General features: G+C 47.2%; 8 protein-coding genes across 8 annotated transcripts; 4 read left to right on the top strand and 4 right to left on the bottom strand.

The window, feature by feature from the left end:
- Positions 1 to 17: 17 nt before the first annotated feature.
- Positions 18 to 1,382, bottom strand: N7469_000206 (pyruvate dehydrogenase (acetyl-transferring) subunit E1 beta; the record flags this gene model as incomplete). The annotated part of the gene is made up of 4 exons (XM_056639126.1): positions 18 to 489; positions 566 to 852; positions 911 to 1,034; positions 1,138 to 1,382. The coding sequence occupies 4 exons, from the start codon at positions 1,380 to 1,382 to the stop codon at positions 18 to 20; spliced, it is 1,128 nt and encodes a 375-aa protein (XP_056504883.1).
- Positions 1,383 to 1,786: 404 nt separating this feature from the next.
- On the top strand, positions 1,787 to 3,683 carry N7469_000205 (metallophosphoesterase family protein; the record flags this gene model as incomplete). The annotated part of the gene is made up of 2 exons (XM_056639125.1): positions 1,787 to 1,947; positions 2,009 to 3,683. 2 exons carry the CDS (start codon positions 1,787 to 1,789, stop codon positions 3,681 to 3,683), a joined length of 1,836 nt encoding a protein of 611 aa, XP_056504882.1.
- Positions 3,684 to 3,802: 119 nt separating this feature from the next.
- Positions 3,803 to 5,082, bottom strand: N7469_000204 (enoyl-[acyl-carrier-protein] reductase; the record flags this gene model as incomplete). Its single annotated transcript, XM_056639124.1, has 2 exons — positions 3,803 to 4,844; positions 4,895 to 5,082. The coding sequence occupies 2 exons, from the start codon at positions 5,080 to 5,082 to the stop codon at positions 3,803 to 3,805; spliced, it is 1,230 nt and encodes a 409-aa protein (XP_056504881.1).
- Positions 5,083 to 5,610: 528 nt separating this feature from the next.
- Positions 5,611 to 6,877, bottom strand: N7469_000203 (NAD(P)/FAD-dependent oxidoreductase; the record flags this gene model as incomplete). Its single annotated transcript, XM_056639123.1, has 2 exons — positions 5,611 to 5,993; positions 6,049 to 6,877. 2 exons carry the CDS (start codon positions 6,875 to 6,877, stop codon positions 5,611 to 5,613), a joined length of 1,212 nt encoding a protein of 403 aa, XP_056504880.1.
- Positions 6,878 to 9,702: 2,825 nt separating this feature from the next.
- On the top strand, positions 9,703 to 9,984 carry N7469_000202 (uncharacterized protein; the record flags this gene model as incomplete). Its single annotated transcript, XM_056639122.1, has 1 exon — positions 9,703 to 9,984. The coding sequence occupies one exon, from the start codon at positions 9,703 to 9,705 to the stop codon at positions 9,982 to 9,984; it is 282 nt and encodes a 93-aa protein (XP_056504879.1).
- A 439-nt stretch (positions 9,985 to 10,423) lies between these two features.
- Positions 10,424 to 12,118, top strand: N7469_000201 (glutamyl-tRNA(Gln) amidotransferase subunit HER2; the record flags this gene model as incomplete). Its single annotated transcript, XM_056639121.1, has 4 exons — positions 10,424 to 10,559; positions 10,622 to 10,946; positions 11,001 to 11,176; positions 11,244 to 12,118. 4 exons carry the CDS (start codon positions 10,424 to 10,426, stop codon positions 12,116 to 12,118), a joined length of 1,512 nt encoding a protein of 503 aa, XP_056504878.1.
- Positions 12,119 to 12,314: 196 nt separating this feature from the next.
- Positions 12,315 to 14,162, bottom strand: N7469_000200 (SPRY domain-containing protein; the record flags this gene model as incomplete). Its single annotated transcript, XM_056639120.1, has 1 exon — positions 12,315 to 14,162. One exon carries the CDS (start codon positions 14,160 to 14,162, stop codon positions 12,315 to 12,317), a length of 1,848 nt encoding a protein of 615 aa, XP_056504877.1.
- Positions 14,163 to 14,544: 382 nt separating this feature from the next.
- On the top strand, positions 14,545 to 16,143 carry N7469_000199 (snoRNA-binding rRNA-processing protein ENP1; the record flags this gene model as incomplete). The annotated part of the gene is made up of 3 exons (XM_056639119.1): positions 14,545 to 14,916; positions 14,983 to 15,230; positions 15,285 to 16,143. The coding sequence occupies 3 exons, from the start codon at positions 14,545 to 14,547 to the stop codon at positions 16,141 to 16,143; spliced, it is 1,479 nt and encodes a 492-aa protein (XP_056504876.1).
- Between the last annotated feature and the right edge of the window lie 2,817 nt (positions 16,144 to 18,960).

Raw genomic sequence — 18,960 nt, 5'->3', positions numbered from 1 at the left:
CTCGCTCATCTCCTCCATTACAACCGCAGGACCTTGGCGGCCTGGTCGACAATGGTGTCCTCCTGGGGGAAGGACATGTTCTCGAGTCCGAGAGCGTAAGGGGTGGGGACCTCAGCACCGGTAACACGAGCAGCCGGGGCAGTCAGGTAGTCGAAGCCATACTCCATGGCCAGAGCCATGATCTCAGAAGAAACACCGTACATGGGGTATCCGGACTCAACGACCAGGAGACGACCGGTCTTCTTCAGGGAGGCAATGATGGACTCGACGTCGAGGGGCTTGATGGAACGCAGGTTGAGAACCTCGGCCTCAACTCCGTACTTCTGCTTCAGCTCGCTGGCAGCAGTGAGGGATTGACCGACGCAGCGGGAGACGGAGACAATGGTGAGGTCCTTTCCGGGACGCTCAATCTTGGCCTTGCCGAGAGGCAGGACGAAGTCGTTCTTTTGGGCGGCCTCGCTCATGGGGAAAGCCTGACCGTACATAAGCCTAAAATTATCAGATCAGTATCAGTGCTATCCGCTTGGCTCATCTATCTGCCCCACTTGACACTATTGACACTTACTCGTTCTCAAGGAAAACAACGGGGTTAGGATCGCGAATAGCAGCCTTCAGCAGACCCTTGGCATCCTCGGAGCTCCAGGGAGAGACAACCTTGAGACCGGGGATGCTTCCGTACCAGGCAGAGTAATCCTGGGAGTGCTGAGCGGCGACACCGGCGGCGAAACCGTTGGGACCACGGAAAGTGATGTTGCAAGGCTGGATACCACCGGACATGTAGTGAGTCTTAGCGGCGGAGTTGATGATCTGATCGATGGACTGCATGGCGAAGTTGAAGGTCATGAATTCGCACTGATAAGGTTAGCTCCACTCTGTACACTCATGTCCTTCATTGTCAGTTGCGACTCACAATAGGGTGCAGACCAGCCAGGGCAGCACCAACAGCGAGACCAGTGAAACCAGCCTCAGTAATGGGGGTATCAATAACCCGCTTAGGACCGAAACGGTCTAGAAGACCTCGCGTCACCTTGTAACTGGGAAAGTCAGCGGAGTTCATTCAACCCGCGGAAAAGTACAGTGCATGCAATGCAATGCGATCCATATACTTCCAACAATATCAACCAAATGGGAACTTACGCTCCGTTATACTGTGCAACCTCCTCACCCAGAATGAAAGTTTTCTGGTTACTCTCCAGCTCCTCAGCCAGAGCCTCGTTCAAAGCATCACGAACAGTAACCTCCTTAACACCGGACTCAGTAGCATATCCACGGGAGCGCAGAATTGAAGGAGCGCAAGCGGTCTGGGTGAAAGCAGGGCGAATGGTGGAAATGCGCGAAGAAAGCATACGGGCCGCAGGGCGGAAAACTCGAGGGGCGACCATGGCGAATGGAATTCGAGGGAGATAACTTATTAAAAAGGGAGAAAGGTCGCAGGGACAATTGAATAGCCCGCAAAGAAACAAATCACCAGCAAAAGGTGAAATTGAACCAAAAGCTGAGAAAGATGGAGCTGTTGGGGGAGGAGGAGGAGAAGCGCGAATCTTTTGCTGAGAGCAAATCCGATGTTGGGCGCTTATGTCAGCAGTGATCAGTCAGCAGTTTCACCGGATGCTCCTTCCGTGTGTATACGAGAGTTGCTCCTTCCTCAGTTACTGTACTTTCTTATATCAACTTCACCTCTTCTTTTCTGTTTTCCTTCAAGAATAACTCTGATATTCCTCAATATTCACAGCTGAAAGTTGATGCTATAGTCCTTTTCTCACTAATAGCTCTTGCGGAGCCCGCCATGAGGTGGTCGGTATTGCCCTTCCTTTTCCCGTCGGTGTTCGCCGCTCAGCCCTCCGCGCCCGCTCCTATCCGTACTCCGTTACGTGACCTCCATCTCGGGCAACTCAACTTTCTGCATACCACTGACACTCATGGCTGGCTAGCGGGTCATTTGCTGGAGTAGGCCGGAGGTTCCTCCTTACGTACATGTAATCAGATCTTACTAATCTATTATCTACAGACCCTCTTACTCGGCAGATTGGGGCGACTATATCTCATTCACCCAGCGGATGCGGGAAAAGATTGAAGCTCAAGGTCGAGATTTACTAGTTATCGAGACCGGAGATCGCGTCGAGGGAAATGGTCTTTATGATTCGTCTGAACCAAAAGGTTTATATCTTTCTGAGATCTTGAAACATCAACAGATTGATGTGATGACCTCGGGAAACCATGAACTATACAAACAGAACACCTCCGAGGCAGAATTGTTTGTCACCGTTCCCAATTTTCAAGGCAAATACCTTGCTTCTAATATTGATATCATCCATCCCGAAACGCAAGAGTTGGTTCCGCTGGCGGAAAGATATAAGAAATTCACGACTAAATTACAGGGAATTCGTATCGTAGCTTTTGGCTTTCTCTTTGACTTTACCGGCAACTATAATAATACCGTGGTGCAGCGGGTTGAAGAGACCATTCAAGAAGACTGGTTCCAAGAGGCCATTCATGAGAAAGAAGTCGATCTTTTTCTTGTGGCTGGACATGTTCCGGCTCATTCTCCCGAGTACAGGGCTATTTTCAGGGCAATTCGGTCTGTTCGCTCGGATATTCCGATTCAGTTCTTCGGCGGGCACGAACATATTCGAGATTATGCCAAGTACGATGAAAAAGCTGTCAGTCTCGCCAGTGGTCGGTTCATGGAGACCATTGGATTCATGTCCATTGATGGTCTCTCCACCGCCAATGGTCCCAGCGATGTTGCTAGTGGGGGACCCGTCTTTAACCGACGATACATTGATAACAACCTACACTCCTTTTACCATCACTCAGAGTCTGACGAGAACTCTTTTCCTACTGAAAAGGGATTGAATGTGTCTAGGCTGATTGCAGAGTCACGGACTGCCCTTGAACTAGACAAGATTTATGGGTGTGTTCCGCGAGATCTATGGATGTCTCGACGTCCCTATCCCCATGATGCTAGTGTGTATACATGGTTGGAAGAAGATGTTCTCGTCGAATCATTGAAGGATGGATCTAGAGGGGACCGCCCAGCAGTGGCCACTGTCAACACCGGTGCCATCCGTTTTGATATTTTCAAGGGTATTTTTACTCAGGATACTGTGTGGACTATCTCGCCATTTACGAATCAGTTCCGATATGTCAAGGATGTTCCTTATGATAAAGTACAACTAATTATGGAAGTTCTCAATAAACAGACTCGAGTGTTGCGAAGGGATGATGGTGGTGGTGGGCATTGTGTTGATGAGCTAGCGCCTCCTGCGCAAGTCAATCGACTAGCCAGGCGATGGTCTGCTTCGGAGATGGCTGGTACACAACAGATTCTCTCTGAAGCAACTGCTGAACCAGATGATGCCGGTGAAATAATTCCGGGATACACAACTAAAGATGATGCTGGTGACGACGGAGATGATACCATCCATTCTCCTATTCCCTTCTACCGCGTGCCGAATGTTATTCAGGCACTGATATCCGGGAATGATTCTACTCCTGAGACGGTCGATCTGGTTTATAATGAATTTATTGAGCCTTATCTTACGCTGGCTGCTAAGTTTGCCCAATTGAATGTTGACTTTGGCAAGGAGAGCGAGGCTTATATGCCCGGGTTGACGATGACGGATTTGATCTTACAATGGGTGAAGAAGAATTGGCCGTGTGATGATGCCATGCATACATAAGTCACGTATATACTCTGAATCTACTACACGAGGTGCTTATCAAGTACAATATCAATCGATATGTTACACTCAACTATTTAACTATTCAACATACACATCAACTGTCTGCTGTTGTCCGCTTAATCACCTCCAGTAAAAGTAAAAACACCCTTTCCACTGCGATAACCGCCCAGCGTTCCCTGAACACTCTCTGCCAATGCAGGACCTTCACTATCCCAACTCCATTCCACATTATCAACAGGGATATCATGGAACTTGCCAGACCGAGTGAGCTCCAACACATCTTTGATGGTATTCTCTTTCAACTCAGGATTCTTATCACCCCATTTACTAACCCAGAACCCATCAAACGACAAATTCTTAAAGATCAACAAACCCGAAGGCAAAGCAACCGGCTGTTTCGACATGGCTCCATAAGTAACCATATGTGAATCCGGCGCCAGAGTCTTCGCCAAAGCAGTGGCATTCTTTCCACCAACACAATTCAACGCCAATCGAATCGGTTCCCTACCCTGCCTCGTAACTTCATGCACATAATCCCTGAAGTTCCCCTGTAACATCTCTTCCTCCGTAACAACAGCCGTAGCACCAAGTTCCTTCAACTCAGCTTTCAAAGCCTCCGTTTCTTCAGGCGTGCCACGCTGTCTAACAACGTTCAAAGTCTTAATTCCCCACTCCCTACCAAATTGAATAGCAGCCCGACCAACACCACTATTCGCTCCATTCTGAATCAACCACTCCTCACCCGCACGCATCCAGTCCCAATTACAGAAATCCCGAATCATCCGATAAGCCGTGACAGGATTCACGCTGACGGTACCGATTTGTAATGGGGTGAGATTATCTTTGTTTTCGATACGGATTAATTGCGACTCATCGAGTTGGGCGTGTGTGCGCCAAGTCCCCTGTCCTGTTTTCTTCATGATGACCCAGTCGCCCTTTGTGAGATTTTTCACTCCTGCGCCTGTGGAAAGGACTTCGAAGGCGCCTTCATTACCGCCGACGGCGGAAGGGACTGTTGTGCCGAGGGTGGATTGGAAGGGTGGTTTCGAGGGATAGACGCCTTGGATTTGGTTTACGTCTGCTGGGTTCATTGGGGCTGTTAGAAGTCGGAGGTTTACTTGGGTTCCGTGGGGAGCGGAGATGGAGTGTTTGTGGAGACTATCATAGTTCAGTGAATGATCAGAAAATGGAAGAGAAAGGGGAAATACCTAAGAACATCCTTTGGTTCGCCGTATTTGGAGTAGACGAGAGCTTTGGCCTGGGTGTAGCCGTACATTGAGACGTATCGGCGGCCATTGGTGGTGTAGCTAGTAGGAAGACATTGTGGGCGGGTGGAGATGCGGGGAAGAATTGATTGAGTGCTTTTAGCAGCTCGTAGAGTGCTGCGTGATAGCATTTTTGTGGAGGTGAGTGAAGAAGAGGAGGGAAGAAGAGAAGAGATGAAGAAAAGAAGATGGGGAGAAGTTGAGGAGGATCGGATGACGTCGGGGTGGAGCTCGGGCCGAAGGAACTTCTTGCTACTCCGTGGTTTTTATTATATTATATATATTAGTATCTCAGTGTAGGATTATATATATATAGTATTTGATATCATATATTCAGTCAAGTTTCGTTTGGTATAATCATAAATGTGCTGCTGTACTGTTGTGGTAGTGTATGCTCGTGGGCTGCAATATGGAGTAGCCGATTCGGCATTACAGTAGAGTATAGCTTTGTAGCTGCGATGAACCAGTAGATTGACTAAATGTAGTTGGACAACTATTTTTGGCATTTCTCATTTCAATTAGCAGAATTGAAGTTCGTCTGGCTCTCAGGCATATGACCATTCCTCTGATGTGAAGTATAGTCCCAATACCTGGTCAACTATATACCCGAGGCACAATCATGCTGTTTGTAGAACCCAGTGGGTTCTAGAAGTCCTGCGCTAGGAATCCCGATTGTAGATATCATTATACTTCGCCAAAGCCTGTTTCTCAAGAACACCAGCTTCTACCCCTTCAAAACGCGAAGGACACAACGCTTTCATCAACACTTCATCATGAGAACTTCCCTTCCCCAAAACCTGGCGAGATATCAATTTCGCCGTTCCAGCGGCCGTAGTAACCCAAATCGCAGCACAAAGCCACAAATTAGACAAACCAGGAACCTTTCCAGCCAAAGGAAGATTATCCGGAGTTACTGAAAATATTCCATTGAATGGCTTCTTCTCGTCTGAATCCCCACTGGATCCTTGAACCAGGAATTGCTGACCATTCTTCAAATGCGCGGCTGCTTCTGATAAAACGGACTCAAAAGTCGATGGCCATGCTCCAATGGCGGTGTTAGATGGCACATGTTTTAGTGGGGGGGTGATCATAACTACCGAGTCCATCATGGTCTCCATGATCCCGGGCGTAAACATGATGATCTAGCCAGCGGACGAAAGGGTATGGTATTCCAGATCGACGGGGTCGAGAGTGTGTAAATGTATACGGGTGTGCGACTGGAATTATGGGAACTGGGAAGTCGATAATATTCTTTGTCAAAGTTTCAGTCCAGATTCCCGTAGCCAGGATCAGACGACTTCCATTTAGGTTTATACTACCATCGACAGAGTTGATGGTGGTAATTTGTTGATCTTCACTTGAGAAACCGGTGACTTCTGCTTCAAGGAGCTGGACACCCTGTCTTTGGGCTTCGTGAATATAGTAAGAAGTAATTTTCTGAGCATCCGCAGTTCCATCAGATGCAAAGTGTAGCCCTGCTTTTACCCGCCTGGCGTGGATAAAGTCTGGAGCCAGTGATGCAGCCTTCTCCGGTGTGATGAGTTCAGCTAGAAGACCGGAGGATAGAGCAAGTTCTTTCCGACGATGTAATGTTTGAATGCCATCCGGTGTTGATGAGAGCTCGAGACCACCGACAACGCTGAATCCATTGGGTACTTTGATATACTCGGATACGCTGTCTTTAGCGAGAATAGTCAGGACCGACGATTCATTGAGTTGGCCTACAAAGCCCGGTGCATGCCCTGTTGATCCTTGGAGTATGTCGAGGGATTTATCGATGAGAATCACTTGGTGCTTGTCTTCTTTGTCTTTTGAGAGGAAGTAGGCGAGGGATGCGCCGACTATACCACCTCCAATAATGAAGATACGATCAGACCCGGATTCTTGGGAATTGTTCACATCAGAGATTCCCACGGTAGAGAGCATTATGTTGGATATCTTTTACGACTCAAAATATTTCAGATGCGCCTTAATTTATCTTGTTGGTGGGGCAGTACGAGAATATCGTGAGATTATATCAAGGCCGATATCGGGTGGCTTCATACTTGGAGATTCTCGGCGGTGATTCGCTTAAACAATCCGAATGACTCAATTGTCTTACTTGGCATCGTGGCCGAAAGACATAAAACAAGGAAAACTACATAGTAGAATATATTCAATATTAAAGCCCAAGTGGCATTACTTACAACTGCTGCTATTTTTCAACATTGCAAAGGGACAAGCTAGAAGTATAACGATGTTTACAGACACTCCACGTCCACAAAATATACCCTTAAAGCCAAACCATGACGGATTTTATATTATTTCGAAGTATGAATTGGAGATGAGGGTCCTTTCTTCATGGGATGTTGCCCTAATGACAATTTTAGGATAGTCGGGCCCTCTCAGTAGCCATCATGAATCCTTTCACGCCAAGTAGGAAAGCGCTTGGATTGAATCTCTCCGGTGTAAAAGGTGGTTAAGATAAATATATTCCTAACAGAGAAGGCAGGGGGGGGGGGATGAACGTTCTACTGGATGAGTTGGCTTTTGCATGTCTCCAAGCATTTGCCCGCCAAGGTTGACAAGATGATCACTAATAGTCTGTTAATATCGCGAAGCCGTCTCGAATTTTAGCACTAACTACCCCATATAGTATGGTGGCTTAAATTGACAGTTGCTTCGCCCATTTTGAAAGCCAAAAGCCAGACCGCAGAACCATTATCCCATTTACAAGCCTAAGCTCTTTACCATGCCTCGTTGGACCTTTGAATATTCACCAGACAGTCTATCTGACTCAGAAAGAGAAACACTCGCTCAGAAAATCACCTAGACATACGTTGAGATTGGCATTTCTGCTTTTCTAGTGAATGTCTTCTTCCACGAACTTCCAACAGGGCACTTCTACAGTGGTGGTAAAGTCCAACTGGATGCCATTTTCTTCCACATCGATCACGCAGCTAGTGGATTTCCAAACGAGGATCGCCGTTTACGCTTTATCGCTCGAGTAAATAAGATCGTGCGGCCTATTCTTGAACCAAAGAATATCAAGTCGGAATGCAATACCTACGAGCACCCACGACCCATATGGCGAGTTGATTGCATTATTCCGCCACTTGAACATCCTGATATATGGCAACAATGGATTGATAGAAATGAGGCTGTCATATATGATGAAAGCAAGCCGTCTTCAAATCAGGACAAGGTTCAGTTTCTAAAAGGGCTGAATGATTAGAAGTACTACTCATCATCATTTACTACCGTTTGTATATATGTAGTACTACTATATAGTATACCTATACTATATTAGTTATACAAACTCACAGTAGCTTGCAAAATTGTTTTGCAATTTCAAGCTCATTCTTCATTTTTAGGCCCCAATGCCAAATATCTCTAACCGCAAGAAGCTAGCCTTGCATATCTTGACTTTGTGTCTTAAGTAACTATTGTCAAAACAGGAATGATGTACATAGTACAATTCATCTGACTGACCTCTGCCATCAAAATTACACCCCCACGTGACTATTCTCGCATAGGTCTTATTTACCAAGATTCAGGGTAAGAAATTACAAACCCTCAGTCTAACAACACAGGTTAACGAAGACTTGGTAAAGAGAGTTTAGAAAAAAGAGTGTCTATGAAAGCGCAAGTCGATTTTGTAAGCTACAGCCCTGTAGCTAGTAGCTTACAAAATATACTGGAGTACATGTGTCAGCTTATTCGAGTTGCTTGCTGAAATCCTTTACCTCGAATCAAAAACTCATGGATATACCACTTTTATGGTATGTCTCTGTGTACACAACTCACTTAGCAAGGCTGATTACCAAGATTAGAGGATTCAATTGTCATAAACAAATGCTAAGATCTCACGCATCGCCCCAAAGGCACCAGTGGGCACCCTCATAATGGCAGCTGGATATTTCCTCACTTCCACACAGCAACGAATCCTCCACTTCTTGAAACTGCCCTTGATGACCGATTAAGCAAGGTATCTAACTCTACGCTGGTTACTGAGCTACTGCAATGGCACCCTGCAGCAATCTTAGATCTCCGCAATACGAGCTGCATAAACTTAAAAAGCGCCCCAAATACTAACAAACAGACAACACGAGGCGCCGAGCCTTACCTGCGTACGAACTAGACTTATAAGGCCGGTGCTCCGCGGGACTCGGCGGTGATCTTGGTCACACGAGAATGATGGCTGCAGATTTACCTGCAGTTGAACAGCCAACTCAAAATTGGTCTCATCAATTAGTCCACTAGGCACCTTGATCCTACCGTGTTGGCTAAGAATCCCAGGCAATAGTCCCTGTATAGGAATGTTCCCTTGCCTCAACTACACCAGCTCTACTGGATGCTTTAGCCTCATCACATATCTCTGGTCTTGGTTTTTGAATGGACACAAACAAACAGCGCCAACGTTACATCGTCACGTAATTGAGCCAGTCTAGCCTCTTAAAAGCGTGATTGAATACTATTTTCTCAACGTGAGAGGTGGTACTTGCTCTTGGCAATTATATGACGCGTGGAAGAAGTCAGCAATTACTCTTTACGAATGAGGTTTTGAGGGATTAGGGCAATCAATATGAGAGCCAAGACGATCGAGGTCAATTTGGAAGCCTCTTCGAAGTCACGGTGAGACAGGCCTGGGCAAAGGTATAAATACCTTCAACTTTCCCTCCGAGATTGATTCATCAGACCAAAATCTCAAATTCTCTCAAATAAGCAGGCCTTTCAAAATTAGTTTCTACATATTCCTCCTCCGATTCAAAATGAAGATCTCAGCCAGCACCATCCTCGCCCTCATCACGGTTCTCCCAATGGCCAATGCCTGGATCTTCACCACTAAGAACGGCCAGTGGGATGGCGAGAAGAGCAAGGGCTGCACGAAAGCTCCCAACAAGAAGGGCACTTACTTTGACTGGAGTGCCCGTGGCTGTACTATCCGTATCTACAGCGACAGCAAATGCTCAAACCAGATTGGAATTGCCGATAGAGATTGGAAGAACCACCAGTTGAGCCGTGATATGGGGGCTTTCAAAGTCAGCTGCTGAATGGATTGAGATGGATGTGGCCATGAGTACTGGGCTGTGATCGATGTTTGATTCTGTTTCTTGATATCTATGTCTAGAACATTTTGATGTTACAATCTGCTACTCGATCAAACTGTCTATAATTGAATTATGTGTTTATTCCTGATTCTCATCAATCAATACAAATTGAAGCATGTTGACATAGATATCAAACTACTGTATTCCTTGATGCTATCTTATATCCAGCCATCCCACCCACCAATAACTCAATTGCATAAATAGCACATCTGGTAGTCATTTCCAGTACATTTAACCAATCTTCTAACTATATTTACACCTTGATTTGCCCTTTTTGTATCTCGCCGTCGACTTATACTTCAATCTGCGCACGGACCACGCGGCGATCTCCAATTCCGCCCGCCGCGCACTTCGTCTCTTTTTCTTCATACAACCTCCTCAAATGCCCTTACTACGCGAAGCAGAAAGATGTCTCGCAAACCAGCATGCGCATAAGCTGAATTCTTTTATTACCCCGCTCCCACGCGTGGGTCAGTGGTTAGATCGGGTGAAGGAAGCAGATCGGCGCAGGGAGCAAGGTACCAAGTCATCCAATCCACTAAGACATGATCACAAGCTAAAATGGGTCGATATGCGATAGGAAGCCCCAAATCATCAATAGACGGTTGTTTGATATCAATTAAGGACAATATTTGTACCCGCGATTTACCAACGACATGCGCCTCGGGAATTTTGGACAAATTCACCAGTCCGTTCAATGCGACGGTAGTGGAGCAGTTGGAGAAAGCTGGAGCCGTGATAGCTGGGAAGACCAATTTGGATGAATTCGGAATGGGATCACATTCAGTCCATTCGCGATTTGGGCCTGTCAGAAATTCCCGTCGAGATCATTCGGGAGAAGAGGTGTCTGCTGGTGGGAGTTCTGGTGGGAGTGCGGTGGCTGTTGCTGCAGACCAATGTTATGCGTGGGTGATGCAAATGTTCAAGGACTCGAGCTATATTCGCTGACATCCTCGCAGAGCTCTTGGGACAGACACCGGTGGCTCTGTCAGGTTGCCCGCTGCTTATACAGGGACGTTGGGATTCAAGCCGTCATACGGGCTTATATCGCGATGGGGAGTCGTGGCATATGCCAATTCACTAGATACGGTGGGAATATTGGGCAAGGACATTTCCAGTGTGCGAGATATCTTCTGTAAGATTTCCCAAATGTCGCAGCTGAACTATACACCATATTGTATGCAGAATACTAACCTCTCTAGCCATTCTCAACCAACATGATTCTCGCGATCCAACCAATCTCTCGCCATTCTCACGATCACGTATCCTCTCCCACCTCCAAGAAACTCCTCTATCCTCCCGTCTAACATCGGCCCCCCTTCGAATTGGTGTCCCACTTGAATATAACCTCTCCGAACTCTCACCATCTGTCCGACGAGCATGGCTCTTATCGTTAGCCAGTCTGCAACAGCAAGGTCATACAATTCACCCTGTATCACTACCAACAACCAAACACGCCTTATCAGCATATTATGTCCTTGCCCCAGCAGAAGCCTCTTCGAATCTCGCCAAGTACGACGGCGTCCGCTACGGTACTCGCGGAGACGGTCCAGATGGAACTGGCCAAGCGGACGGGTATCTCTATGCTAATACGCGAGGGACTGGATTTGGACCAGAGGTTCAACGTCGGATTCTCCTCGGCACTTTTAGTTTGAGTGCCGATGCGATGGATAATTACTTCATCCAAGCACAGCGTGTGCGGCGACTTGTGCAGCGGGACTTTGATACTGTTTTCGCGGCTTCAAATCCATTATCCGACTCGAACGATTCTGTTCGTTCCGGTTCAGACCGTGTTGATGTCATTGTCTGTCCTACTGCACCTTCATCCCCGCCACGATTGTCAGATCTCATAGGCAGTTCTACGAAATATTCACCTTTGGATGCATATGTTAATGATGTGTTTACCGTGCCTGCTAGTTTAGCGGGACTTCCAGCCATTTCGGTGCCTGTGACGGTGGATGCTGATTCTGAGGCCGATGCTGATGGACTGGCTGGTATTCAAATTGTTGGACAGTATGGAGATGATGAGTTGGTCATAAATGTTGGAGAGCTGCTTGCGGGTCGTCGACTTGCTTAGTTTGTACTATAAATTTGATATCACCTACTGTATAATATATTCAAACATCGATCTACATCTTTCACGAGCGAATAATAAAGCACCAAATCCAATCCAATCCTATTGGCATATCAATTCAATGGTATCAATCCAGTGGATAACCCAAACGCCTCCCTGGCATAACCAGCATATTGGAATACAATCAAGCTATTTTTCTTCATGTCATCTCAACATCTTCATCGACCTTAGGAGCAGGTACTTCCGCGCTAATCCTCGGCGTATCATTCACCTCATTACTAGCAGCATCCTCAGTCGAGTTTGCAGGTGCATCTCCTGCAGTCGGGGTAGCCTGGTGACTATTCGCCGCGGAGTCAGAAGCAGTATTCGCAGCGCCAGGTGCAAGGATAGCAGAGTCAAGTGCAGCACCAACACCCCCTTGTAGAACCTCGGAGCCACCAACACCACCAGAGGCAGTAGCATCTAATGTATTGTTGTTCTCAATCACGTCGCCATCGACGCCGCCCCATGTGAACATTGCCTCGACCTCATCGACAATATCAGCAACGACATCCTCAGCAATTTGATCGTTGAATCGATCGCCAATGGGAAGGATAGGCTCGCCAGACTCGGTCTGTTCAGGATGTCCAACCCACCACGGCCCTTCGAATCGACACTCGACTGCACCGCCACCGTAACAACTGACAGCGGGATAATAACCGATCATACCGTCGTCAGCATTTTCACGCTCGCCAATGCCGAGGTTATTTGTGCCATTCGCAAGGCGACTAGCCGGTGGAAGAAAAGCGTAGAGATCTTTGAATGGCGTTCCCATTTTAACTCCATTCTTGAAGATGGTGATGCTGGACCCGGGGAGAGTACGCAAAGAGGCATCTTCGCTATTCACCGGAGAAGGTTGTCCAAATGTGGGAGTCTCTTTCAAATTGAATGCGTAATCGCGAAGATATTTGGTGGAAAAGACGTTGGATTGCTGCCAGCAGAAATCGGACTTATAGTGAAAGGGAATACGGTCCCGAATGATATTGGTGGCGGTTGCTTGTGCTTTTGACGAATTGGTACAATCTCCATCTATATTGGGATCATAAGTACCCTCGACTATCTTTTTATGTATAGATAGTGGCGGGAGGGTGATGAGCATGCCGATTACATCGCCTTCATTGATAGCCTCGCCTTTGGGAAAGAAGAATTCGCAGCGCATGCGATTGACGACTTCTCCATTCAAATCTCGAATGCCGTATCCGTAGCAATCAACCCCGACATTTACGTCTAGATCTGCTTCACGTCGGGCGAATCCTAATCTGACATGACCACGGGACGAAGAGGTAGATCTAGATCCTCCGGGACGTGTGTCAGATTGTGAATCATTGACGACACCGCTTATAACTCGAGCTTCGTAATAATATGTTCCCTCTCGCACACAGACATTTGCGCGCGCGGTATGCCACGCATCATTCGTTGTGACTGCTCGCGCGTCCTCCGAGAAAGATATCGCGGCGGGAGAGTCTTCGAAACTAAATCGGGCATGGTAAGGGCGAATGTCCGTTTGACGGTATTTAATATGAGGAAATCCCGGATCAGCAATAGCGTAAGAGTATCGAAAACCATTCTTATTTGTCAATTTATCGACCACCTCATAAAATTCCCAACTCTTGCCTAGTACATCGGAGGTCTTCTTGGTGACGTAGCTTAACTGACGAGGTTGCGGGGGATAAAGGTCTGAGGAACGGGGCTCGGCGAGAAGAAGAGGGCGAAGAATGGAGAGATTGGAGCTTGGGATTGCATGACTAGCTGCTGCTGCGCGTTTCTTTGGAGGTGGTACATTTTCCGTGTCGAGACCTTTGGCTTCACGTTTCTTGCGACTATCTCTCTTGTTCCTCTTGCTCCGCGCATCCCCTTGAACTGAGGCATTGCTTCCTGGTGCTGGCGAAGATCGCGAATTCAATTCGGAGAGACTACCGTTGAGTAGAGGGCCATTGCTAGGAGGTATAATGGGAGAGTTGATATTAGATGAGGGTGCAGAAGAGCCCGGAGCTTGTCCGGATGCCATGCTCCTGGTGGAAAATATATCGGTGAGATATTCCCAGTGCTGATAATAGCTATAAATCAGTATAGACGGCAGTAATAGTCTCTTTGGCAACAATCCAAGCAATGAAATAAGACCGGCACAGAAGAAGATTCCCCGTCGTCCCTTTTTGACGCGAAGCAAACGCGGGCGGTCAGAATAAAACACGACAGAAACAGCGGCAATGAAGCGGTGAGTCTAAAGAAGAAGGCGGTCGCGATAGCAAAAAAGAAAAAATTACTGATTAGAAACACGTGACCGAGAAATTTACCCACAAGCGACGAGGATTGGAAGTGCAAACCGCCGGACGAGCTTGTCTTTTTACTCTGACGCCTCTAATTTTCTCTGATTGACGGATATTGTCAATATGCCCAAGGCCAACAGCTCGCGCGCCGCGGCAGCCCGTCGCCATAACCCTCTAGCGGACGATATTACGTCCGCGGGGCATCTCCGGACACAGACCAAGAAGGGCAAGAATCGATCACAGGAGGAGGGTGAAGATGGCGAGAATGGACAACGATTTATTGATGCGAAGATGTCGCGAAAGATCTTGCAGATTGGACAAGAGTTGGCAGATGAGGATGAGGCTGAGAGGAAGGTCGCCATGGGAATGAGCGAGACCAAGCCTAATCCTGCGTTTGAATTCGATACACGATTTGACGAGGAAACTCTTTCCGATGATGACGATAATGAGAAGTATGCGAATGACGAGTGGATTGATGAGGATGTTGAGGATGTGGTAAGAGAGTGCACTATACTTGTCTATGCTTGTTAGTGAAATATTTGAAGACTAATATTGCTATAGGAGGTTGATCCTAACGACCTTGACATGTTCAACAAGTTTATGCCGGGTGACCACGAAGAAGACCCTATTTTCCACCCCAAAGACCCTAGTGCCGCCGGTCCTACCAACCTTGCCGATTTGATTCTGGAGAAGATTGCCGAGCACGAAGCCAGACAGGCTGGTGAGCCAGGTGCGCCGAAAATTCAGGGTGGTGGACTTGCTGAGGATGCTGTTCAGATCCCGGCCAAGGCTGTGGAGGTGTACGAGAAGTAAGTTACAAGTTTCAGTATTGGACTGCTTGACTAAGCTAACAGTTGATATAGGGTCGGCATGATTCTCTCTCGTTACAAATCCGGTCCTCTCCCCAAACCATTCAAGATTCTCCCCTCTGTGCCCAACTGGCCCACTCTCCTCGATATTACTCGCCCCGAGAACTGGACCGGCAATGCCGTATATGCCGGAACTCGTATCTTCATCTCTTCCAAGCCACACGTGGCTCAAGAATTCATTTCCACCGTGCTGTTGGACCGAGTGCGTGAGGAAATCCACGAGACCAAAAAGCTGAATGTCCACACCTACAATGCCTTGCGCAAGGCTCTCTACAAGCCTGCTTGCTTCTTCAAGGGTTTGCTCTTCCCTCTTGTCCAGAGCGGCACTTGCTCTCTCCGTGAAGCCCACATTGTTTCCTCAGTGATTGCACGTGTTTCTATTCCTGTCTTGCACTCCGCCGCGGCTCTTCTTCGCATGTGCGATCTGGCCGCTGAACAATCTATGCGCTCTTTGGAAAGCACTGGCTCCGTGAACACCTTCATCCGTGTCTTCCTGGAGAAGAAGTACGCTCTTCCATACAAGGTCATTGACGCCTTAGTCTTCCACTTCCTGCGTTTCCGCACCGACAATGACACCAACATGGGCGATGGCCCATCCAACTCCAAGGCTTACAAGTTACCTGTCCTGTGGCACCAATCTCTCTTGGTCTTTGCTCAGCGTTACCGTAACGATATCACCGAGGACCAGCGTGAGGCTTTGCTGGATTTGCTTCTCGTTCGCGGACACAAGGATATTGGACCTGAAGTCCGCCGTGAATTGCTTGCCGGTCGTGGTCGTGGTGTTGTGATGCCTGATCCGGAGGCGCAGAATGCCATGGATGCTGGTGACGACACGATGGATGTGACCATGTAAATACCATTTGTTTGGTCATTGTTTCTCTTTTCACCCAAAAACTCCCCTGCATATACCACCTACGACCTGGTCATGAGCACGTATTGATGGAATGGCGTTATTGTTTCTTTTCTTTGTGCATATAATTCCCCTGATGTCGGAAGTAGAGTCGATAGATATAGTCTATGACTAAAAGCATTGATTTTACCAGTTTCTGTCAGTGTAGACTGAGCTTCGAAGAAATGTAAGATAGAATTGCCCTTGTGTAGAAGCCCTATGCAATCAAATGCGAATTCATGTCTGTTGACCGACGATGGAATTTACTCAAAATCACACTGCAGACTATTCATTGTCTTTGACATAATTTCAATAGTATTCTTTGGTTAAATTGATGTTTGCATGCATTCACAGCTTACCTTGATGTAGCGTTGACAAGTGTATACAGTACTACTCCTACAGTTTGCAGTCAAGAGTATAAAGTAGGGCTTTCGCTCCACAATTCTCATTCTTCACCACCACCAACCATTCACTTTAAAAAATACATTTAGCTTATAAATACTCCCTTGTGTCCCCCGTGATCCTCTAGGTTCTCCCCTTATTTTCTCTTCATTCTCTATTGATGAGTCTTGAATACATTGAATGGCTTGTGTACAGTCACGTGTTCTCCACTTTTCATCTCCACCCGCTGCATATCATCGCCCTTTATAGTATCTTCATGGTCATCAGTACAGTATATTCCATTTCATGAAGAGCGCCTTCTATTTCACAGAACAATGTATGTCTCGGGAGGTTTATATCTCGTCCTAGCGTCATTTTCACAGGGCTGAATGGGATTGAGCCCTCGTGTATTGACCAGCCCCGTGGGCCACCGCATATATCAACAGCGAACCAGACCACCCAAACATCTGACCAGCTCCAAATGGAGAGCCACACATCTCATATGCCCTTCGGTTTCCTGTTAAGGCATTTCAAAGCACACTTATGGGCATTTGTCCCTTCCAGCTCTGTCTGAACAGCTTAGTCCATCACCGTTAAGAACGACAACAGAGGTATAGCATCCTTGGTGGTATACTTCTTCTCAACCTTCCTCAACTCTATTCTGGTTCAATTCCGCTCTATCAAGGCCCTCAATATGGCATCAACGAAGAAGAAGTGGCACCATATCCTGTCTTGAGATACTGAGAAAAAGTAGCTCATGGCTGAGCACATTGCTCTCGCGGTTCTGTTATTTCGGTGCCAGGCAGGCAGCACACAAGGTTCAGTCTTTGCTACTTTCCTTTCTCTGCCAAATCTAACATGGCACGTAGTAGTCAGCACTCAGCTCATTTTCACTGCTGTCTACTTGCGGTGTCCCAACAGATTTTCGTGCATCTTGCCTCTGTTCGTCGTCGTGAAAGCGTGGGCCTGGTCATCTTCTCTGCTGGCCACCCGCGGTACTAGTCACAACTAGTAACCTCCGTTTGGATCACACTCTTTTAGAGCTGCAAATCAAGCGGAATGTCAAATGGAGAATAACTCGAAATAAATCGAATGGTCCCTGGAGCTTGCAAAATACCTTCTCTCAAGGTGTCGGGGTTGCACCGCCTGACTTTGCTTATCGCTCGAGTGGAAATTGGCTACGGGCTTGCAGTTTGTGTAACAAATGTGCGCGACAATGCGCTTTTCAGTGGATTCTGCGTAAATTGTGCCTTCAACATCCGATGTTTCGGTTTCAGGCACCTGATCCTTCTTCTGAAGATCCTTCTGTTGGCTTTGCGCTCATTTAGCCCAGATCATCCATTCATGTCAGCATCCTCCTCCGAACCTGAACATTATATATACAATTCTGAGATAGTCAAAGATTGCATTGAGGATAGTACTGATGCCCATCAGTATTGGGACCAGGTGGTCCCAATCTTTCTAGCCCGACAGAGCATGGTCCTCTTTCCATGAATTTCGGAGTGCTGTGCCAAAAGATCAAGAAGAAATGATGTGCTGTTTTGGTCAAAATCTTTATCTGCCTCAATCAGCGTTACGCCATTTACATCCCGGGGGAAATGGGGTCAACGGCAGAGCGGCTCGAAATCGTGCTGATTCATGGTGTTATGATTGATCTCGACTTTTTTTGCACCAGATACAAATTCCAGGGCAACGGGCAAAGCTATCTACTTGGTACGTTTCGGTCATCTTTCTCTGTCTAATTGTTAACTTGCTGAGAAGTTCTCAAGACCCAGAACATGGTAGGACACTGGTCCGCAACTTCTTTTAGGTGCTGAAACACTGAGAACGACCCTCCCGCTGTGGGTGAGCTGTTTTGGAGCAGCAAACTGGAAACAAAATCATTTGGGGAATTGGATTCCGATTCCAATACAGGTGGACCCCAATCGTCACCGTCAAAGACGATGGTCTGGATCCTCTTTTTCTCGAAGTGCCTTGTCCTTTTACCCCACGCTGCCCCATTTGGCAACTACAGGATCTGCCAACGTTATGCACTGGTATACTCATCTTCATCTGAGATATTACTGGTTGTAATATCCCTAAAGATGCGATGTGCAATGAACGGCGATCTATCTGCAGAACAGTCCCAATCGGGCTGTCCTCTTACTGGGTTAAAGAGCATCCAAGGACCTGCAGACTAGGCCTTGAGGTAATTGGAGTCTCTTCGCTGTCGTCAACTCCTTTCTAAACCATCGGGGATACAGAGGTTGGCACTTGTTGTCTGTTACATACCCTCATACCCATACAGTTCTTTGGTCGCGTGTTTTCCGAGATCAATGGCGCCAGCACAATTGCGCAAGACCAACAGATTCGCGCACTCCACGATCCCCCTGGTCTATGAACCTTCGCCAAAACTACGAA

Source organism: Penicillium citrinum, assembly GCF_028827155.1.
Source record: "Penicillium citrinum strain IBT 23319 chromosome Unknown utg000001l:1.0-4955037.0:1.0-4956770.0, whole genome shotgun sequence".
NCBI classification, from domain to species: Eukaryota; Fungi; Ascomycota; class Eurotiomycetes; order Eurotiales; family Aspergillaceae; genus Penicillium; species Penicillium citrinum.
The sequence above is the reverse complement of the archived record's forward strand: the minus strand, read 5'-3'. Positions and strand labels throughout refer to the sequence as shown.